A 21,177-nucleotide genomic window follows, 5' to 3' on the forward strand; every position below is an offset into this window, starting at 1 on the left:
TGTGGTCGCCTGGAGACAGTCACAACCTGGAGGAAGGCATGGATGCCTGGAGACAGTCACAACCTGGAGGAAGGCATGGATGCCTAGACACAGTCATGACCTGGAGGAGACATAGATGCCTGGAGACAGTCACGACCTGGAGAAAGGTGTGGTCGCCTGGAGACAGTCACGACCTGGAGAAAGGTGTGGTCGCCTGGAGACAGTCACAACCTGGAGGAAGGTGTGGTCGCCTGGAGACAGTCACAACCTGGAGAAAGGCATGGATGCCTGGAGACAGTCACAACCTGGAGGAAGGCATGGATGCCTAGACACAGTCATGACCTGGAGGAGACATAGATGCCTGGAGACAGTCACGACCTGGAGAAAGGTGTGGTCGCCTGGAGACAGTCACGACCTGGAGAAAGGTGTGGTCGCCTGGAGACAGTCACAACCTGGAGGAAGGTGTGGTCGCCTGGAGACAGTCACAACCTGGAGAAAGGAGTGGTCGCCTGGAGACAGTCACAACCTGGAGGAAGGTGTGGTCGCCTGGAGACAGTCACGACCTGGAGGAAGGTGTGGTCGCCTGGAGACAGTCACAACCTGGAGAAAGGTGTGGTCGCCTGGAGACAGTCACAACCTGGAGGAAGGTGTGGTCGCCTGGAGACAGTCACAACCTGGAGGAAGGTGTGGTCGCCTGGAGACAGTCACAACCTGGAGAAAGGTGTGGTCGCCTGGAGACAGTCACAACCCAAAGACCACAACAACAGATTTTGATGAATACAATTTTATTCATGATAACCTTTCAACTTTTATAACAAAGTATTTATAATATTTGAATATAACAAAAATGGTCAAATGCAAGGAAGAAATAAAGCTCTTTGGAAAACAGAAGAGTTGTAAAACAGTGAAATATAGCAAGTGTAGGCCTAGTAACCATGGTTACAGACAAGAGATTGCCCAGTCAAGGGTTGCGGAACTAAAATACAATTACCAAATACAGCATAATTAACACTTTCAAGAACTGATGAGATATCACACCCCCACCAACATCAGCAAACTACTCCGATGTTATACATAGATCTTCTCGTGGTTCTAAAAGTGAGATAACAATTCATACACCACAGTCTTCACTCTGTGGGACATTGGTAATGTACATCTACAATGACTGTTCAACTTTACCTCATTCAAGGAAACCTTGTCCTTTTAGAGTGAACTGCCAGATCAGACCACCCAACTAAGGAGTACCCACATCATGCCATCCAACCGACTCATTTTGATCATGTGATCTCCGATGTTGTCATCTGACATCACATGTCAGGTATGCAAGCCGTGTACAATATGATAAGAGACTCTAAAGAAAATGACTAGAGGTGATGAGAGATTTATGGCACTACATCTATCCTCCAGTGTTCCAGCTCCCAATGAATACATAACAATAAATATGGAGGAACAATATGAGACAATGTTTAAACATGCTAAACCTTCCAACCTAAAGGCAACTACACACTAATTTATACCGTGAGAGTACATTTTATGTGAACATATCATGCTCCACCGTAACATAAACTCATAAATGCCAGTATGATCGAGTACCTGGTGCTCACGCCTCCTCAAGCTTATGAGGCGGACTTGTCCTCGACCAGGTTGTTCAAAGTTGACTAATGTTCAAATGTGCATCTGCTAAAAGTCTAAGTCCACAAAGATGACATTTTAAAATGTTTTTAAACAGTTTCGTTAATGTGATCCGGATCATACGCTGGATTATGTCGAACTGTTGGTGATGTGCGATGGTATGCCGACGGCCCGCCACCAATCGACGTCTGTATCCCCATGAGCTCTTTACGATCGGCACTCTTCTGACTTGTTGATGTTCTGTCTGTGCGTCCGTTCGGTTGGTACGTCGGATTGTTCTCCAGCAGTGTGCGACGTAACGTCTTACGCTTCTGAAGAAAGTCCAAGTGTAGAAATTACCAATCAGATAAAAATGTCACCGAAAATCGCTATGAACTGGACATCAAAAGTTACGTCAAAGTTTAGGTTTAAGTCTGGTATCAACTATGGGTGAGGTTTTAAAACAGTACACAGTGTCTGGAAAGAAAATGCTTATTATTCAATAGAACCAACAGGATGAGGTTGCACACCATGCAGTCTTGTTATAACATGCTCTGCATACAATTAGTTCCAAAGGAAAACCTCGATTCTGATGTAATCAGCACCTTTACCAGTGCATGCTCTCACACCTAACCAGTGGACCAGTTTCTCAGACGGAGTGTACAACCCACAGTTGAGGAATGGTTCACCTCTTACAGTGGACAGAGACCAGATGGTCCCAAATGATCCACACAAATACTTCATGGAAGTCAGAACTGCCCTAGATTTCTGAAATACATCATTGCAACCGATTAGCATCATGAAGCTTTCCCAACGAGAGCTAACGTAGCTCACTCATAAACACCATCAGACCAAATATACCTCAAAACAAGATATATGGCACTCACTTCGTGTGTAATATTTGCACCCTTGATTTAGACCTAGTCCCTGCCAGTCATTATCAGCTTTGAGAGATAGCTGAGCATTCCAAACGGACATATCCCAATAACCGTCTCTCTCACTTCCGTCAAGGTACCCGCTCTAACCTTTACGATGCTGTACCTACCATCACCCTAACATCCTCACAACCAGATGCATCTCCTTCACTTTTGGAGCCCTGGACCCCAGGAAGCCTTTAAACCACGGCCCAGGCATAGATTACAAGCCTTACATGTTTTACATCGGTTCTTGAGGATTCAATCTCTGCCTCGCCTCCTCACGGCATTTACAGTCCATAGGTGGACAGAGGCATTCAGCTGGGCAATAGCATCTCTTCTTGAATGACTAGCAATTAGTGAGATAAACAGGGGTTGATTCAACTTATACAAGATCTAGTGAAATGCATGAATCGCCCAGTGAGTGATGGTCTTTCTCATCAATTACTGGACTGATAGACAGAGTGCGAGGGCTGGGGATATGCCAGAAATGGTATAATGTGTACAAGGCATGAAATGCTTGTTAGTTAAAGACATTCCAAATACACACTACGTGAAGTGAAAACTATTTCTGAAAATGAAAGTAATAGTTAGTTATATCATCTTGAAGACCTCCGCTCTCAGTTCAAAATATGGAGTCGCAAAATTTAATTCGAGATTTTTTCACTTGTTTAAAAGTGCACTTAACATTGCCGTTGTGCTCACCAATATTTCATGATGTAAAGAACCAGGAAATAAGTTCCTTGGACGCTGGCTGGTTCACATAATGTATGGTAACGAAAACAAAATGTACACAAACAGCAAAGGCCTGAACTGCCAAAGAAATACCATTCCAGGTTAAGGCAGGTCAATAGTTCAATAGCTGAAACACTCCAAACGTAAGCTAACAGGGACAGGGAGATCAAAGGTACCAACAGGCAGGAGTTGAAGGCAGGCCGAGATTAGTATTGAATGAAAACAGGAGGTTTCCCAATATTCTAAGCACCGCAAGATGAAGGAAGGGCAACTATTCAAGATGGTCAAGGGAATAAGGTCCCCAGCAACACTACAGCCGCCAGGACGTGATACTGACTGTCACTCAACTAGGGTACGACACTGTTGTGACTGAGAAGTGTCCTCAAATCGGTCAGTGCTACCTATCGGGATACTGATACACTACTTCATAGAGGGTGTAGTGATGGCAGCTTGCTGTGAGGCTGACGTACTCTCACACTGAAACCAAGACGTCTTAGATGAGTAACTGAAGCTGTGGTCACCAAGAGTTCTAATATGAGTCACACAGTCCATTCATACGGTGGTTTGTTTGTTTGATTGTTTATAAGCGCAAAAAAGGCAGTGTCTTTTGTTTCTTCTCATTGAAGGTGTTATGATAAACAGTTCAAAAGTATATTTGGCCAGGTTAGTTTCAAGCATTCCAACTGCAACTCTGTCATGCAAATCTCATCGCTTGACGTACAATATAAGCCATCCTGTCGCACCCATATATCATTGTTGATAGGTGGCAGCACACCACCACCGACTACTTCCGCGTCCCTCGAGAGAGCAGGAGGGAGGGCCTTGGCAGAACGTGAAGTCTTAGGGACCTTCACCTTGGCTTTTTTAGCATTGGGTAGGCCCTTAAGAGGTGCATGAGGTGTTTTAGGAGGCAACTTGGGGAAGACTTGGCTTGCCTGGGCATGACCCTCCTTACAGAACTTGGACCACATGGCACGACGCGCTCTTCTGATCTACATAGAGGAAATCAAATACTGATTAGTAAAATAGAAAGTGAAGAAAATGACTGTGAGCATGGATGTGAAAATATTGCAGACTACGCCAGTGAAATGACAATGTGACATACACTCGCCAGTTTCACAAACATGTCACCATAAAAAACACTGGTTTGGTGAAATCAGTGCCTCCTGAGTGAGGTATGTCCGAACAATTCATACAGTTACAAGCATTTGTCCATGTTGTGACAGGACAACAAGACAGACAGTGACACAGTTGACGTTACAGTTGGTGATATTTCCATGTGCTCCGTGGCCTCAGAATGCCAAAAGTGACAAAGCATTCCATGTATGTGCTCCGTGGCTTTAGAAAGCCCTGCCTAAACATCTGAGGCAAACAAGTGTTTAAAGAGACTTACCTCTTTATGGAGGCTTAGCATGATTAGCACAGAGGTACAATGTTGTCATATGATTTCATAACATGGTTTTCACTTATGATGTGTATACTGTATCTTCACAATCTTTTCAAGTGCCACTCTACCCATGGCACATGGGCAAGGAATATCTCACTCCAAGAGGAAGTAGAAAATGGATGAAGAAATAAACATCCATAATTTACAACAACTTTTGAAACCAACTAACTGATAGGTTAGAATATACAATACCCGATCGGAAATCCATTTTTGGGCCCATGATGAGATAAACTTGTATGAACTGACATATTGACTGTTCGCAGCAAAATCAGAAGATTGGAATTCAAAATTCAAATCTTCAAAATTGCAGTTGTTACTTGTACGCTTACCTCAATATTGCCGCGCCACCTATCAGCAGCATTCCTAGCTAGCTCCAGCTCCTTCTCCTTGAGGCCGCGGTGTCGCTTGTAGAGAATCTCCACGAAGATGAGGAAGACACCGGTCAAGATGCCACCAGCCACCAACATGAACACACCTGCAATAAGAGCTTCTTTCAGGACGAGGCACAGAGCGGCTTCATTGCAGAAGCCCTCACTGATGTTCCAAGGAGACATCTTGGTTAGGGTCAGCCATACTGTATAGTACCCCCAGGTATATGGCACGGCTTAACCCGCCCGCCATAAGGGAATTCCTTTATGGCCCAGTGGTTGGCGCGTTGGCCCCAGAGTGGAAGTTAAGCAACGTTGAGCGCGGTCAACCTTTGGATCGGTGACCGGCACATTTGTAGAACCTCTCTATCAAGGACACCCTCGAGACTGGCAGGTGCTGTCCCTAATAGAGATTGGACAGCTCAAATTGAATGTAAACAACCACTTTCAGACCGAAACTAGTGTCCTGGTGTTTAATCTCTATAGAGAGGTTGTCCTTAATAGAGAGGGGGCTGCCATAAGGAAGGTTCCACTGCAGTTCATATCACTATTCAATACTCTATCCTTTGGTTCACCATGTTTCAGTCAGTCTACACTGTGCATTGGCAAGTGCCTGAATAATCCATTGTCCCAAGCACATACAGTACAAACAGGTGTTACATCACACACAGAACAGCTCAATGCTCACAGTTAATTATATGATCATAAGCTCTTGGTATGAAAAGGCCATTGTCTCTTTTCAGGGAGGGCTTGAGCAGTTCAACTGATACCCTTGTTATGGTGGTTCAGTTGGTAAGTTATCTCCCATTAGCTTCACCCATGGGATCACCACCATCACTAATCATGACAGAGTTTGAAACAAAGGCCTTTGAAGATGCACCAGTGACACCAGTGACACCAGACACCAGTGACACCAGTGATGCCAGTGATGCCAGTGACGCCAGTGACGCCAGCGACACTGAACAACGACACACCACAGGCCTCTGCCTCGGACACACATCCTGAATCAGTTCCGTTCCTTCAAGAGGCAAATGAAACCTTTTCTATTCATTACTTGGCGGGCAACAGATTGGGGACAGGTGTTTGGCCTACAACATACTATGACTTACCAGCCATGTTGGTCAAACCCAGTGTGGCTGGCGACTGGTCATTCTGAGGGCAGTCTGGTGCAGGCACTAAGATCCACTTGGTGTCCAGCTTCTCCATGAACCCAGCTGAAGAAACAACGTGAAGACTTTACACATAAAGAAAATGCAAAAGATGCTGAAATCAGGAAAATGATACATCTGCTGTTCTGGTGCAAACAAGGGCAATATTTGAAATGAGTTCACCGCTGGCACCCATAACTCTACTGTTGCATTTGCTCTTTGCATTTGTTGCGTGCCATTATATTTAGCATGAGACATAGACGCCTGGCAGTAGAGGTTTGGAAGTGAGGAGAGCCTCATAAGCTGCATAGCTGGCCCTTTCATCAGTGACACAATAATAAACAAACTCTCTCCACTTACTCTCATGTAAGCTAAGGATTTCTAGTGATATCTCATTGAGCCATGGGCTCTCTTTCCTCATGCCGATACCGAAGCCTGATCTGCCGAACATCTCGCCAGCCGTCACCAGGTCACAGTCCCTGGCTGCCTCGTACTCAAGACGTGAGGAATCCCATATGAACGCCTGCAGCTTCCTGGAGATAAGGAGAGTCAAACTTTATTCAAGACCATGAGTCGGGAATACTGCCTGGTTTCATCTGCATTTACTCATCTTGATGAATGTCCAAAGTTCATGTTTAAGGTCAAAACAGCAAACAAGTGACATGGCTAGCCGAGATAAAGAAATTAGTAATTCTCCACATGATGCTAGTGCCACCATGGCCAAATTGAATATGATCAATGGAAATCATAACCAGAGGACATAACACCATCTCTCAGACTCTCCTTGTGACACAGTCATAGTATGGATGATTTTGTTTGCGTTCCAATTTCAACAGAGCGCAACGTTGGGCTCACAGAGAGGCACTTATTTGAATATCAGCACATAAAGGGTATGATTTTCTCGGCCGACAAGAAAATGTTCTTGACGTAATCGTACCATACTGCGCTGCTCGTAACAGAAGTCATGTTGACGTGACTTACTTATCCTTCACATCCTTGATAGCGTCCTCCGGCCGTTTATACTCAAACTCCTCCATGGTACGATACATGGTTGACAGCTCCACCTGGCGTTTGAAATACAACTCAACTGCACTGTTCTTGATCGTGGCATAACGGAATTCATCCTGCGGGTTTCTCAGCTGGAAAGAAAGACAGTGACGTGATATAACAGATCACTACCATTGTTGTAACGATTGCTTGCTCTGTTAGCTGATCATAATGAAACCTCCTCTCCGACATCATCAGACTAAACACCATCACCAGCTCTAGACGTTGTCCTCAGATCGTTTAGGCCTTAAAAAGGTCCTTGACTGACTGTGATTGCTGCACTTGCCCATTCAATACTCTCATCAGAGTAGACTATTAACACATGGGTTGAAGGAATTAGCACGACACCACCACAACCTTACCCTGGCATCATCAATGCCGCTGATGGAAGCTTCCGGCCGATCCAACACAAGGAAGGCAGCCAAGTTGGCCGTATAGGATGCGACGATGATCATGGCAAAACCTGCCCACACCATGCCCAACACACGCGCACTGAAACTGCGAGGGGTACCTGAAAGAGAAGGCACAAAGTCTTACAGGTTCCACACTCACCTCATTATGTGTGTCCCAAAGCTCCCCCAACTGAAGGATATCTTTCAACCAGTTGGTGAAGTCTTCTTGTAGTATCACAGAATGGCTGCAATGACATCTCAATGTCATAAGTACTTACATGTCTGAAGGCACGAACTTGCCAATCATGTTTCTGACTGTCACGAGAAGTTCTATTCATACCTTCACCCCGGGCGCGGGTGTAAGAAAAGAAGCCAATGACTCACCCTCGCCAATGCCACTGTTGAGGAGCACTCCCCACGCAAACCACATCGCACTTGACAGGTTAAGCGCATCCTCCTCTGTGTCACTGCTGCGTGCGAGCTTGAATCGCCCGAACGGGCTGAACCTGTCCAACAGGTAGAGCACGAGGGCAACCACGTGCACGGAGAGACCGACGAGGATCCAGAGCGTATCTTGAAACGGCTGCAGGAATGAGGCCAGGTTCGAGTTCTTCTCTTCCTACAGAGACAAAACATGAAAACATTATGTATTGAATGACTCTTGGAGCCCAGTGGCCACTTGATCTCATGTAGGCTTGAAGGAGCATATTGAATGACTCTCAGGAGGAGCCCAGTGGCCACTTGATCTCATGTAGGCTTGAAGGAGCATATTGAATGACTCTCAGGAGGAGCCCAGTGGCCACTTGATCTCATGTAGGCTTGAAGGAGCATATTGAATGACTCTCAGGAGGGTCACTTGATCTCATGTAGGCTTGAAGGAGCATATTGAATGACTCTCAGGAGGAGCCCAGTGGCCACTTGATCTCATGTAGGCTTGAAGGAGCATATTGAATGACTCTCAGGAGGAGCCCAGTGACCACTTGATCTCATGTAGGCTTGAAGACTCTCAGGAGGAGCCCAGTGGCCACTTGATCTCATGTAGGCTTGAAGACTCTCAGGAGGAGCCCAGTGGCCACTTGATCTCATGTAGGCTTGAAGACTCTCAGGAGGAGCCCAGTGGCCACTTGATCTCATGTAGGCTTGTAGGAGCATATTGAATGACTCTCAGGAGGAGCCCAGTGGTCACTTGATCTCATGTAGGCTTGAAGACTCTCAGGAGGAGCCCAGTGGCCACTTGATCTCATGTAGGCTTGAAGGAGCATATTGAATGACTCTCAGGAGGAGCCCAGTGGCCACTTGATCTCATGTAGGCTTGAAGGAGCATATTGAATGACTCTCAGGAGGAGCCCAGTGGCCACTTGATCTCATGTAGGCTTGAAGGAGCATATTGAATGACTCTCAGGAGGAGCCCAGTGACCACTTGATCTCATGTAGGCTTGAATGAGCATATTGAATGACTCTCAGGAGGAGCCCAGTGGCCACTTGATCTCATGTAGGCTTGAAGGAGCATATTGAATGACTCTCAGGAGGAGCCCAGTGGCCACTTGATCTCATGTAGGCTTGAAGGAGCATATTGAATGACTCTCAGGAGGAGCCCAGTGGCCACTTGATCTCATGTAGGCTTGAATGAGCATATGATGGGATTAGTCACATTATCCTTTAGTGGCTTTAGGCTGTGTATGCTTTGAACATGTTGAATGTGGACCAGCTCGGTCATTTACCTTGTGACACGTGTCACAAGTATGCAAACGTTCCCAGGTCACCTCCGCATCAGAAAATCCATAGTAAGGCACCAATTGTATCTCAAAATCATATCTCACCTTTCTGACCAAGATGGTCAAACCCTGGTACTTGAACGGCTTGGTGAAGTCGATATCTCTCGCGCGTTCTGGCGTGATTGTCATAGGGGCGACGATCAGGTCAGCCATATTCGTGAGGACTTCTCCCATCATACCATTCCAGGCCTTCTTGTTGTTGTTGTGCTGTCAGGAAGGAACGATCATATATATATCCAAAACATCTTGGGGCAAAAAGGGAAGGAATGGGAATGTTGAAGTAACATGGCTTTTGGTTCGCAGTACTTCTGTTAAAACTAGGAAGAAATTTGCAAGGATGTTTACAATGCAAAAGTGTGTGATGCCTTGGGCAACGGGCACTGAAATGGAAAGAAATAGAACACCCCTCACTTTCAACACTTATTTGTCAAGAACTCAGCTTTGAATTGTGTCTACACAAAGACAGTCCTAGTAACTTCATGGTTCATGTCCGTGGTGGAGTTTGGGGTAAAAGCAATTGGATTGCAACTGTGGCAAGCACATCAACCAAGACAATAGATGACTTTCCTGTAGGACTGTTGTAGCCAAGTGCCGAAAGTGGGATCGTTATAAAGCATGCATTCATGGTATCCATGCAAACAAAAGTTGTATCCCACCAACTGGAAACCATTAACTCAAAAACGGTTGAAAAATGATTGACTTCTAACACCAATATATCTAAAGATGAGACAATCAATGACAAGTAAAATGTAGCACCATCACCAGACAACTTGCACCGCAAGACAAGACTACATAGACATGCGAAGAAGAAACAAGTCATTGTTAGAATCCAATATCAGTTCTGATTGTGGACTTTTTCCCAATCCTTTAATCCAATATGCGTAATAGGCTGTGGACTACAGCCAAGGAGAAGATTGTTCAGCTGATTCTGTATTTGTACATGCACCAATACATCAACAGACCATCACGTGGACCAGATCTTACAACATCGTTCATGAAATATCATTATCCTTGTCGTAGCCGATGAAAGAGGTGGAGTTGTTATCAGACAGAAAGCTGCAGGAAGCATTAGCCTTGTCCCTGCAATGCTACCAAGAGTGACATTCATTCATTGACCTGTACCACATTGTGATAGCTAGCGGTATGCGACTTGCCGCGCCATGTAAAGGCACTTATTTATGATAAGTCTGCTGCCTAACTGAACCAGAACCCATCCATGCATAGTTCTGAAGCAGTTAAATTGAAGGACATGACAATATCAGCACATTCATAGCTGCTGGAATATGAATCTTATGCAGGTCTGACTACTTCTCAAGTCTGGTGGACCCAAGTGTGTCAAGCCAAAACATGGCTGCACAACTCTATCTCAACTTGACCTGTACAAGTAGCAATACCGCTGAGAAGGTTTTCAAACAACTTCACACCAAGTTTGAGGTTTCTCAGCTTGATGGTGAGTAAGCATGCCACCACAGACACACAGGCAATGGCAGACATTGGCCAAGCTGTGAGCTCATCAGGTCATGTTCATAACACCAGCAGTCAAACCTCCATTTATTCACCATCGGCATCAAACCTGGAGAATCAGTTTCCTAAACTGCCAAAGATTTGGCAATCATCGACACAAATTATGTTCATAAACCAAATACCACACGATTACATATCACTTCAAAAACTCCAGCAACCTATTTGTTACCACTTTCCTAGGGTACCCCACCTTGGTATTAGGCTGAGAAACCCATATGATTCTTGGCAAGCTAGGAAACTTATTCTCCAGGATGTATTCTGTAAGCAAGCAGCTATTGACCAATTAATAATTAGACACACAGACTGAGACAAGTGGTTATACATACACGGCTTGATTTAGCAGAAGAACTACCGGTAATGTACGAGTCCTTTAAAAGACAAATTGATGTGTTAGGGGAGGCAGCTCACTCAGGTGTGGCGATTCAAATTGTAGCGGATACGGGCCACGAGAGTTGAAACCAAGGGTCAGAAGAAACAGACAGGAGGACCTCTGTCAACCCTTCTTTAAGGCCATCTGACATAGGATTCTGTGAAGTCTAATGACTATTTCCAGTGAGCTCATAGCCAATACTAATCAGAATCACCACACTTATCTCACACACATCATATTCATTACGTACATACGGAATTGAATAATGAAGATGAATTCCAAACACTGTTCTTGGCTCAAACAATGCCAGTATTAGTGGCCAGTAATCAGCAGTTAGTTATGAATCACAAACTGTCATGTGATCTGTTCTTGGGATCATCATCTACACCACCAAACATAACGAGTGAAGATGTCATCTGTGAACACTATTCATGTGTTGGTCCCTCATTGATATTGGTGTAAAGCACCTAACACAAGCTTTTATACAACAGCTCAGAGAAATCTACTGATCTGGTACAGCCAAAGAAGAGGGTTTTGAACCTCAGTATTGGAGGCATCCGGGGTGGCAGTGAGGATGGAGGAGCAATGACTACCAATGGCACATGACAGCCTTAATACTTCAGAACTTCATCTATTTGAATGAGTTACCTCACTGCTGATGACACGTATCCTTTATAACAGGTCATTCTCAAGCTCCTCCCATTGCATGTGTAGCTCCAGATAAGATCAGTGGCCTGGTAATATGAGACAATCTAACGTTCTTGACTCCAGTTCTTATTACAGAAGTTAACAAGTACTTAGGGAGAAGTTACAAGCGGTTAGTACCTGCTGGCTATGAATGATCAGGGATTCAAGTTCTGCACTATTTGGTGGTACATGTCACCTCCATTCTGCCTCTGCCACCAAAAACTCAACGTCTGTAGCTGTTTCAACCTTAATAGCGTGGCATCAAAATAGACTTTTTTGAAAGTGAACTTATCATCCTTGACAACAATAGCCAGGGAAGGTCCACTCAGATAGCAGTTCAGGAAGAGTTACTGAGGAAAGTTACAAGCAGAAATGAAGAAGTTGCAAGTATAAAAAGAATGAATAACAAGAAGTTACAAGCAGAAAGGGAGGCGTTGGAGAAGACAATCAGAGGTGGTAAGTAGCACATAGGATAGTTGGTGAGGAGTCTAAAGCAGTCAAAGGTTCTTCACGTGATGTCATAGTTGGTGAGGAGTCTAAAGCAGTCAAAGGTTCTTCACGTGATGTCATAGTTGGTGAGGAGTCTAAAGCAGTCAAAGGTTCTTCATGTGATGTCATAGTTGGTGAGGAGTCTAAAGCAGTCAAAGGTTCTTCATGTGATGTCATGCTGTGGCCATTTTGTTGCCATGTCGATTCTATCACAGATCAATAATAAGTAAAGACCTCAAATGCTGCTACAGTAACAGTTCAAGTGACAGTTAAAGGCCAAGAGAAGCTACAAGTTTGTTAACCTCCACACCCCCAACTTTCCTAAATGGACTCTTCTCATGCATTAACTGGAAGAGTCTACCCAGGGAAAGAGGGTGAAAAGGCTAAAATGATAGGCAGGCTGCTTTTTCATGCACACCCCCAGTTTCCTTAATGGACTCTTCTCATGCAATAACTGGAAGAGTCTACCCAGGGAAAGAGGGTGAAAAGGCTAAAATGATAGGCAGGTTGCTTCTTCATGCACACCCCCAGTTTCCTCAATGGACTCTTCTCATGCAATAACTGGAAGAGTCTACCCAGGGAAAGAGGGTGAAAAGGCTAAAATGATAGGCAGGTTGCTTCTTCATGCACACCCCCAGTTTCCTCAATGGACTCTTCTCATGCAATAACTGGAAGAGTCTACCCAGGGAAAGAGGGTGAAAAGGCTAAAATGATAGGCAGGTTGCTTCTTCATGCACACCCCCAGTTTCCTCAATGGACTCTTCTCATGCAATAACTGGAAGAGTCTACCCAGGGAAAGAGGGTGAAAAGGCTAAAATGATAGGCAGGTTGCTTCTTCATGCACACCCCCAGTTTCCTCAATGGACTCTTCTCATGCAATAACTGGAAGAGTCTACCCAGGGAAAGAGGGTGAAAAGGCTAAAATGATAGGCAGGTTGCTTCTTCATGCACACCCCCAGTTTCCTCAATGGACTCTTCTCATGCAATAACTGGAAGAGTCTACCCAGGGAAAGAGGGTGAAAAGGCTAAAATAATAGGCAGGCTGCTTTTTCATGCACACCCCCAGTTTCCTCAATGGACTCTTCTCATGCAATAACTGGAAGTGTCTATTCAGGGGAATGAGGGTGAAAAGGTTAAAAATAGTTGAGGGACATGAAAAGAGAAACATTCTTCAGAATCACACATTTTCAAGCAAAGTTTCAATTTGTCTTTTTCCACAAAACAGTATCATAATCAGGTCAAAACTCTGGCGATATACGAATCTTTCGCATAGTTTAACTCTTTTCCCCCATGCAGCTGGCGAACGTGATTCACCTGACCTGATCCCCTCAGGCAGCTGGCGAACGTGATTCACCTGACCTGATCCCCTCAGGCAGCTGGTCATCACGTCTACCAACTGAGGAGGAGTACATCAGTCTGTAGATGGCACCAAGAACTGGTTCAGTAGACAGGTTCACAATGAGTCAGTCTTCACAGAGAGTGGATATCATCACATTTGATTCAAGATACACGAAAACAGCCTCAACACCAATAGTTCAAATTGTACCACATTTAACAAAACACATCCAACTTGCCTTATCCAACGGAGAGCCGAACTGGCCATCGGAGACAAGGTGCACATCATAAGTAAAGTTGACCTTTTCTGCTATTTTTCTAAGCATATCTATGCAGTAGCCTGAACAACAGATCGCATCCTCTACGGCTAGAAGAAAAACAGGACAAAACAAATCAAAATACGACAGCTGGCTTCTCCATTTTCCCACTGTCATGACTGCCTAAACCTAAGGAAAGAAACAGAAGGTGAAATAATGCAAAGAATCCATCTGTTTGCTCGGCTGCTTGCTTGCTTGCTGTCTTTTGTGTTGCAGTGATCCACTGGGAGATATTGGGAATGAGTTCAAAGGACACAATGCGCCATGACCAAACCTTGTTCCCAACAAACATGTGACGTGTTTGAACTGGGATTAAAATGAGTCGAGAACATGGCTGAAAGTATGTGTCAGCAATCAATCGTCTGCAACTTCTTGGCATAAACAAGGTCACAGGGTGCATCACCTGCACTTTTTCGCAAGTTACAGGGTGGTCCTCCGATCCTTGACAAGGTTGATCTTGACAAATTTAGATGTAATATGATGGGGATGCATCAAGAAGCCAGTCGATCACCTGCATTATGATGTACAAGCAGCAGGAGAGCCATGCCTACTAGAAATCAAGAAAACAAGCTGTTAGTAGTGCGGGGCAACTGTGCTGGAATCCTCACTTGATAAACTAAATCATTAGATTCCTAAAGCATTCGCTCATTTCATCAATAACTAACACTTGCCCATTCAGTACAAGTGACATACTGCAGACAGGGAAAGGTTGCTTCCATCTCTTTCATTTTCATGGTTTTCGAGACAAACGTTAACATAAAAGATGGGAGACAATTTCTACTCCGATGCATCAACCATTAAACATTGAGAGCAAACACACAAAATTGTGTCAACTCACAGTTGAGAAAGATCAAGTTCACCAAGTTCTGGTGTCACAAACTTTCCCAGTTTGCAGTCACAGTCATGTACTGAATCAATAAATATAAAGAAAATGCAAATGTAAAATGCTGTCTGGATAAGAAATAAACAGGAACCGCAGCTGAAATCAAGCTAAGAATCTAATGCTATGAATAATTAACAGGAGACTAGAAACCAAGGACTATAATCCACTGAGGTGGAGTCATTCTCAGGCAGCTTCAGAATCTGTGATTGTACCCACTGGTGCCAACATCACAATGCACCGTCAGCTGCTGATGACATTATTGACGTCATACGACATCATGCTGTATGACGTCACTGAGTCAGCTAACAGGGCCAGCAAATGTTGAACAGCGATGCATTTTTTATTGGATTTCATCGGTATCGCCATTCGTCGTTTCACCTTGTTTGTTTTGAAGCAATTCAAAAATCGCCTTCCTCATGACCCTGATGAAGTACATGAGTGGCAGCACCACCTAGTGATTGGATCAACCACTGCCTCATTATCTAGGACCAAACATTTAGCCAGCTTCTGAAGCTGCCTGGCTGGATGAGGAGAAGGAGTGATTGCACCACTACACTGGGTGGATGCAGGTTGTCAAGAATGCGGCTGCTACCTTCTCAAAGAAACCAAACTGGCCATCCTCGACAAGTTGGACTTCATAAGTAAAGTTGACCGCACTGCTCAGCTTCCTGAGCATATCGATACAATAGCCCTGACAGCAAAATGGAACTTCAGACTCTGGAGGAGAGAGAAGGGAAAATGAATTTAGGATAGACCCCAAATAATGACCCCCATGCCCCCTTTGAACATCAACATCAAAGAGTTGGCCATTTCATAATATGCATTTGTAAAGTTTGAACTGGGAATGATTCCGTTTTTTAATTCACAACAATGGAGTTGTTATAGAAACATATACCATCAGTAGGCCCTGTATTAACCCCATGTCACCATTGTCTATGGCTGTTGTGAAACTGACCATGTATTATAATATATGCCCATTGCCCACTGCCCACAAATATATGGGCAGTGAAGCTCGTTGTGCTTGTCACCTTTGTCTATGTGTATATATTTGGTTAATCCCATGATGTAACTGGGTTGGGTGTCTTCAGCTCTGTACAATGGACTCAGGGTATTCGGCCATCCTTTTTAACTCAACATTCAAAGTTGTAGACTTGATAGTCTCTCTGTATAAAGGTTGAATAGAGTGCACATTCATACAACTTTGTGTGATTGAGTAATCATTCATGTGTATTTGTGAGCCATGTACAAGGTATAAGGGCCTGGGTAAGATCTGACAGCTCTTACAATAATAATTAATCATTCAATCAATAAATTGTCATTTCCATGACACAACGTCTTAAGTTCAGCTGCAATTGGTTTAAAGGTTGACAAGTGACAACAACAACAACAATAAGCACTAGAACTCTAGAGCCATGAAATCATGAAGACATCATCCTGCATCGCGTATTTGGAAAAGAAATGGGACGTTATCTAAATTGTTTTGAGATTTTTTTTCATGTGACCCAAGGCCGTTGCTATTTGCAATGTTACTGAAGACCAGTTCTCCTTTTAGGTGGTTGGCTGGTTTCTGGCCCAAATGCTAAGACCTCTGTCAAGTTTTCAAATACGTTTTCTATGGAACTTGAGTAGGCTTACCTGGATCCGTTCCATTAGGTCGGGGGCAGAAGATCTCATTAGGCTGACAGTCTTCCTTACTATTGACAGACCGATTGAACACAAATGGAACACTCTCGATGGTGACAACTCGCAGATGGGTGGTGATCTTGATCCCCTTCGGTACGACAGTGCTGCCATCCGGCCAAACTACTGGAGTGTCTGCGTTCATTTGGAGCACTTTCCGATCCTGATAATAATGTGCAAAGTAAACGAACAGTCAGAAATTGGTTCGTATTCCATGGATTACTCATACAATTCTTGATCAAACTTTCAAGAGCATGAGTTTACAGCACCCAAATTCATAGGTCTTATTTTGAATGTGACCGAAGCGGACAGGATGAGTTGTCCTGTTCATCAAATCGTCTGTCTCACCAGGAACTGTCAACCTGACGGATGACAACAGCTGAGGTTTTAAATCTTAACCATCGCTGTTATCCACAGCAGTGCTTGTTGAACCAAAACAGTTTGAAGTACGAGTAATGTTGAGTTTGGATACCAATGATGAGCCACTTTGCAGTCATCATTTCAGCCAAGGTTACTCACTGAGTTGTTCGCATACGTCCCGACCACCACCTTCTTGTTACCAGCTTCAACGTTGATGATTTCATAAATGGGCATCAGGCGATCGCCGAGATCATTGAAGCGTACCTTGCCCGTCAGACCATCGTCCAGCTTCTCATCAATCAATGACCTAGAAACAGAGAAGACTGTGTAAGGCGCAAAACTTTCAAGATTCAAGTACACCACAAATTCACAAAAAAGTTCATGATACTTCACTGAAAAATAGACACGAGAGAAATGTTCATTATACAGTGTGATTGTTTGACTTACTGGTAAAGAGTTGATCCCTCCGGCCATACACTATGCTTATCTTCACAGCCACTAGGGGGATCTGTAATGTTGTTAACCTTGAACGCCTTGTTGTACGCATTGCCGATGATTCTCACCGCATCCTTGATGTGATAACTCTCCTCGCGACTACTCTTCAACTGGACACCAATCGTACCTGCAATATCAACTCGTACATCAACACTTCACAACAAAACGCCGCGTTTTTCAAAGGGCTTCCACAACAATGTCATAGACAACTTTTAATGATACAATTGCAATGATCTGTGTCAGTATCGAACTGTCACATCCATCATTTCAGTTTCCCTGGAGTGGATTATTCATCCGGTAAAGCATCAGTGATGTGACATGGAGTCCAAAGCAAGGACAAGTATGGTATTGCATGGGTAACGAGACATAAAGTTCAAAGCAAGGACAAGTACGGGGACCACCCATCTATGCTCAGACTGTTGCCGTATTCGACAAAGGACATCTGATGATTCTTCAGCAAGCAGTCAACCGTTTACACACCTGCTGGTACATTCTTGGCCTCCAACACCTGCTCAGTCACAATCCAAACAAAGTCACCCTCTGTCATGTTCATGGTCGCTGCATCTCGGAATATACTCTCCGCATCTTCACCACTGAAACACAAACCAAGCTAATGATTTTGCGTGTTTTCAAAACTATCCAAGGTAGGAGTTAGGAGGGTAAAAAATGTTGCATGGATTGGCTGTGAGAGTGCCCCTATTAGCATTTACCGAGAACCAAGACTTGTATTACCTCAATGAACTGATGTTGGTTTCATTGAAGTAACATTCATGGCAAAGCAGTCATTCCCAGGATTGATCCACAACAGCCTGGTTTTTGATAAGATTTTAGAGTTTCTTTATCTTCCAGAGGAAGTTCACCTTTAAGGTGAATTGTCCATGTGGACAATTCATCTAACACTTTGTAAGGTGACCTCAGTCAGCAATTACACTCATGAAATATTCCGTTTATTTGAAGAATACTCAAGGTCAATTTCCCCTTGCTTGTGATACATAATGAAACTCTAAAATCTTAATTCAACGATTTTGAGTAGTTTCTTTAACAGCAGGCTCCGAGGAAAATATGGCAAACTTGGTGAACTGGTATACCTGCAATGTGCGATGTCTGTACACTGAGAACGTGACAAACAGGGCTGATAGGTATCCTAGAAACAGCTGCAAGGCAATGTGGAAGGAGGAATGATGTAAAACACAGACTTACGAAGAACTGAGCAGTATCACTCTAGTATCTGTATTGAAGGTCAGCTGTTCAAAGAAGTTCATCTCACCTCGTTTGAAATCAATCAGTTTGGATATCTGCAAAAACATGACAATCATTATCATCAGCTCTGCCTCATCGCCCTTCCACGATGTTACCAGCTTGACTACTGCCTAAATCCAGACTGGCTTTGTCTTGTTTTTGATCAAGTCAGCCACTTCCACCCGAGTAGTCACCGCTCTCTTTACAGTCTTGAAGAATAAGCACAATCGTTCCCTGATCACCATGTCAGAAACACCACATCTTACTTTCATCCTCTTGCAGACAACTCTAAAGAGAGCAAGCTGCACTCTGCATCTACTCACCGTGATTTTTTCTTTTTCTCTTGTGGCTGTGTTTTTACTTCCGTACTGAAATGAAAAAGACAGAATTCTAATTGCTTGCGCTCAATTACGGTGATTAGACCCAGGGGTTCCCTTTTCTTAGCGGGGTCAATTTGCTGATAGGGACCGACCGCACAAGTTGTTGCAGTCTAGTTACCAGGGTGGTCATAGCGGACACCATTCAGGAGGAGAGATATTTTGTTGTCAAGGACAGGTGGTTATGTTACTGAGGAAGTAGCCAACCAGGGTTCAACTGTAGGTAACTTTTTCACCCACATTTCTCTGTATGGACTCTTCTGATCAATGCAACAGAAGAGTCCATTCCAGAAACTGGGGGTAAACACATACCATTTCTTCCCGAATATCTAATTCATTCTGGAATCTGGCGACCAAGGCCCGGCCATTCTGGTCAGCACTGTGCATAATGACAACGCTCTTCCATTTGAAGTGACGAATCAAGTCCACCCAGACTGACGCTTGGTCGGAATATGGCGGCACTGTCCGCAGATATGACTCGTGAAGATTCTGAAATCAAGAAATGTTATATTTCCTTTCTGTTTTTAAAAAAACCACCAAATGGACAGCATATTGTCAGTTGTGATAAACCACTGGGCTACAGTCCAGGACGTTATTCTCAGATCTGATAAACCACTGTGCCACAGACCAGGATGTTCTTTTTGCTCTGGCTTAAGAAACATGTTATGTTCCGACTCCTATCACCACAAGTAGTGGCCACATCAAACACGCTCATAAATCAAAGGATTAGGGCGACTACAGACAGGTGTCAGGTGGGTCTGATCCAATCATATGAAGTCACCAATAGAGCTCTAGATCTTATCTCACAGTACATCAACACCAATCACACTCAATGAGGAGTCTCACTAACTCGTCTCAAACACCACCAAGGACTGGGCGATTCAAAACCATGTATTAATAGCTTTAAATGAATAGAATGGGTTAAAGTGAAAGAGATAATATCTTAAGGATCCTGAGATGTCTTTTTAGTGCCTAATGAGCAACTCGGTCCAGCAAGCTTCCAATCTGACCCTTCTAGCTCCGACCCATAGTCCCCCTATAAGAAGACAACAGTACTCTCCAACCTACCATATCTGAGAAGACGCTGTCTCGAGCGGTAATGCCAATCACAGGGATCTTGTAGAAGCCGCACGTGTACGACACAGAAAATGGCGCTTGGTCAAATGAGTTTGGCGGATGACTGACAACGACGGCAAACACCTTCTGCGGGATGAGATCTTTACATATCGCCATTGCTGATCGGATCTGATTGTCCTCCATAACAATTCCTGTTGAATTATACACGACATTCGTAAGCCGTGTTTCGTCTTGGGTATTCAACGCCCTCACCGCATCATGAAACTCATCAACATAACGTTTTGAGCTCAGGACGCCACCTATTGTGATAGTTGTGGGATTTTTGCTGAGTGCAAGTTCAGCACAGAATGTCAGAGCGAATAGGAAGACAAACTTGTTATCCATTATATTAGTTGACACTGAAAATACAGAAAATACATGACCTTCCAGGCACCAGCTATATACAGTGGAACCTCCCTTAGCGGACACCTCTCTATTACGGACAACCTCTCTATAAAGGACACTAGTTTTGGTCCCAAATTGGTAGTTTCTATTTAATTTGACCTCTCTAATCAGGACACCTCTCTATTAAGGACAGCACTTGTCAGTCCCGAGGGTGTCCTTAATAGAGAGGTTCTACTGTATGTCCATGCATGGACATGGTCAACCCTTCAATATAATCAATGATCATAATGATTATCATATTTTGCAAAATTACGACCCAAAATGTATGCCTGCAATCTCACACCACACGAACTGAGTGCACATGAAATACACATGTACATTTTCACTTTGATATCCTCTACCTATTTAACACCTCAAAAGCAGAAGTGAAGACAGGATCTCCGCAGCTGCAGTCACTTTCTCATCAACATTTTCATCTCCATCATTTTTGCATCCAACCGGAAGTCACCTCTATTTCCTCGCCATTCTCCAAGCGTCGACAATG

General features: G+C 44.0%; 1 protein-coding gene across 16 annotated transcripts; it reads right to left on the reverse strand.

The window, feature by feature from the left end:
• Positions 1-753: 753 nt before the first annotated feature.
• Positions 754-21,177, reverse strand: LOC135487629 (glutamate receptor ionotropic, NMDA 1-like). 16 transcript variants are annotated; one of them, XM_064771626.1, is made up of 20 exons: positions 21,142-21,177; positions 20,241-20,647; positions 19,485-19,661; positions 19,119-19,163; positions 18,757-18,851; positions 18,037-18,149; positions 17,509-17,683; positions 17,221-17,368; positions 16,657-16,864; positions 14,061-14,188; positions 11,267-11,308; positions 9,462-9,623; positions 8,026-8,260; positions 7,612-7,760; positions 7,184-7,341; positions 6,563-6,735; positions 6,164-6,268; positions 5,016-5,161; positions 4,175-4,231; positions 754-1,922 (listed from the first exon to the last, which is right to left on the reverse strand). In XM_064771626.1, exons 2-20 carry the CDS (start codon positions 20,631-20,633, stop codon positions 1,701-1,703), a joined length of 2,931 nt encoding a protein of 976 aa, XP_064627696.1. In that variant the 5' UTR covers positions 20,634-20,647; positions 21,142-21,177; the 3' UTR covers positions 754-1,700. The 16 variants fall into 16 exon arrangements, with proteins under 16 accessions (XP_064627696.1, XP_064627692.1, XP_064627698.1 ...); XM_064771622.1 differs by lacking the exon at positions 21,142-21,177 and adding an exon at positions 21,035-21,139; XM_064771628.1 differs by lacking the exons at positions 14,061-14,188; positions 21,142-21,177 and adding exons at positions 15,614-15,738; positions 21,035-21,139.

Source organism: Lineus longissimus, chromosome 5, assembly GCF_910592395.1.
Source record: "Lineus longissimus chromosome 5, tnLinLong1.2, whole genome shotgun sequence".
Classification (NCBI taxonomy): Eukaryota; Metazoa; Nemertea; class Pilidiophora; order Heteronemertea; family Lineidae; genus Lineus; species Lineus longissimus.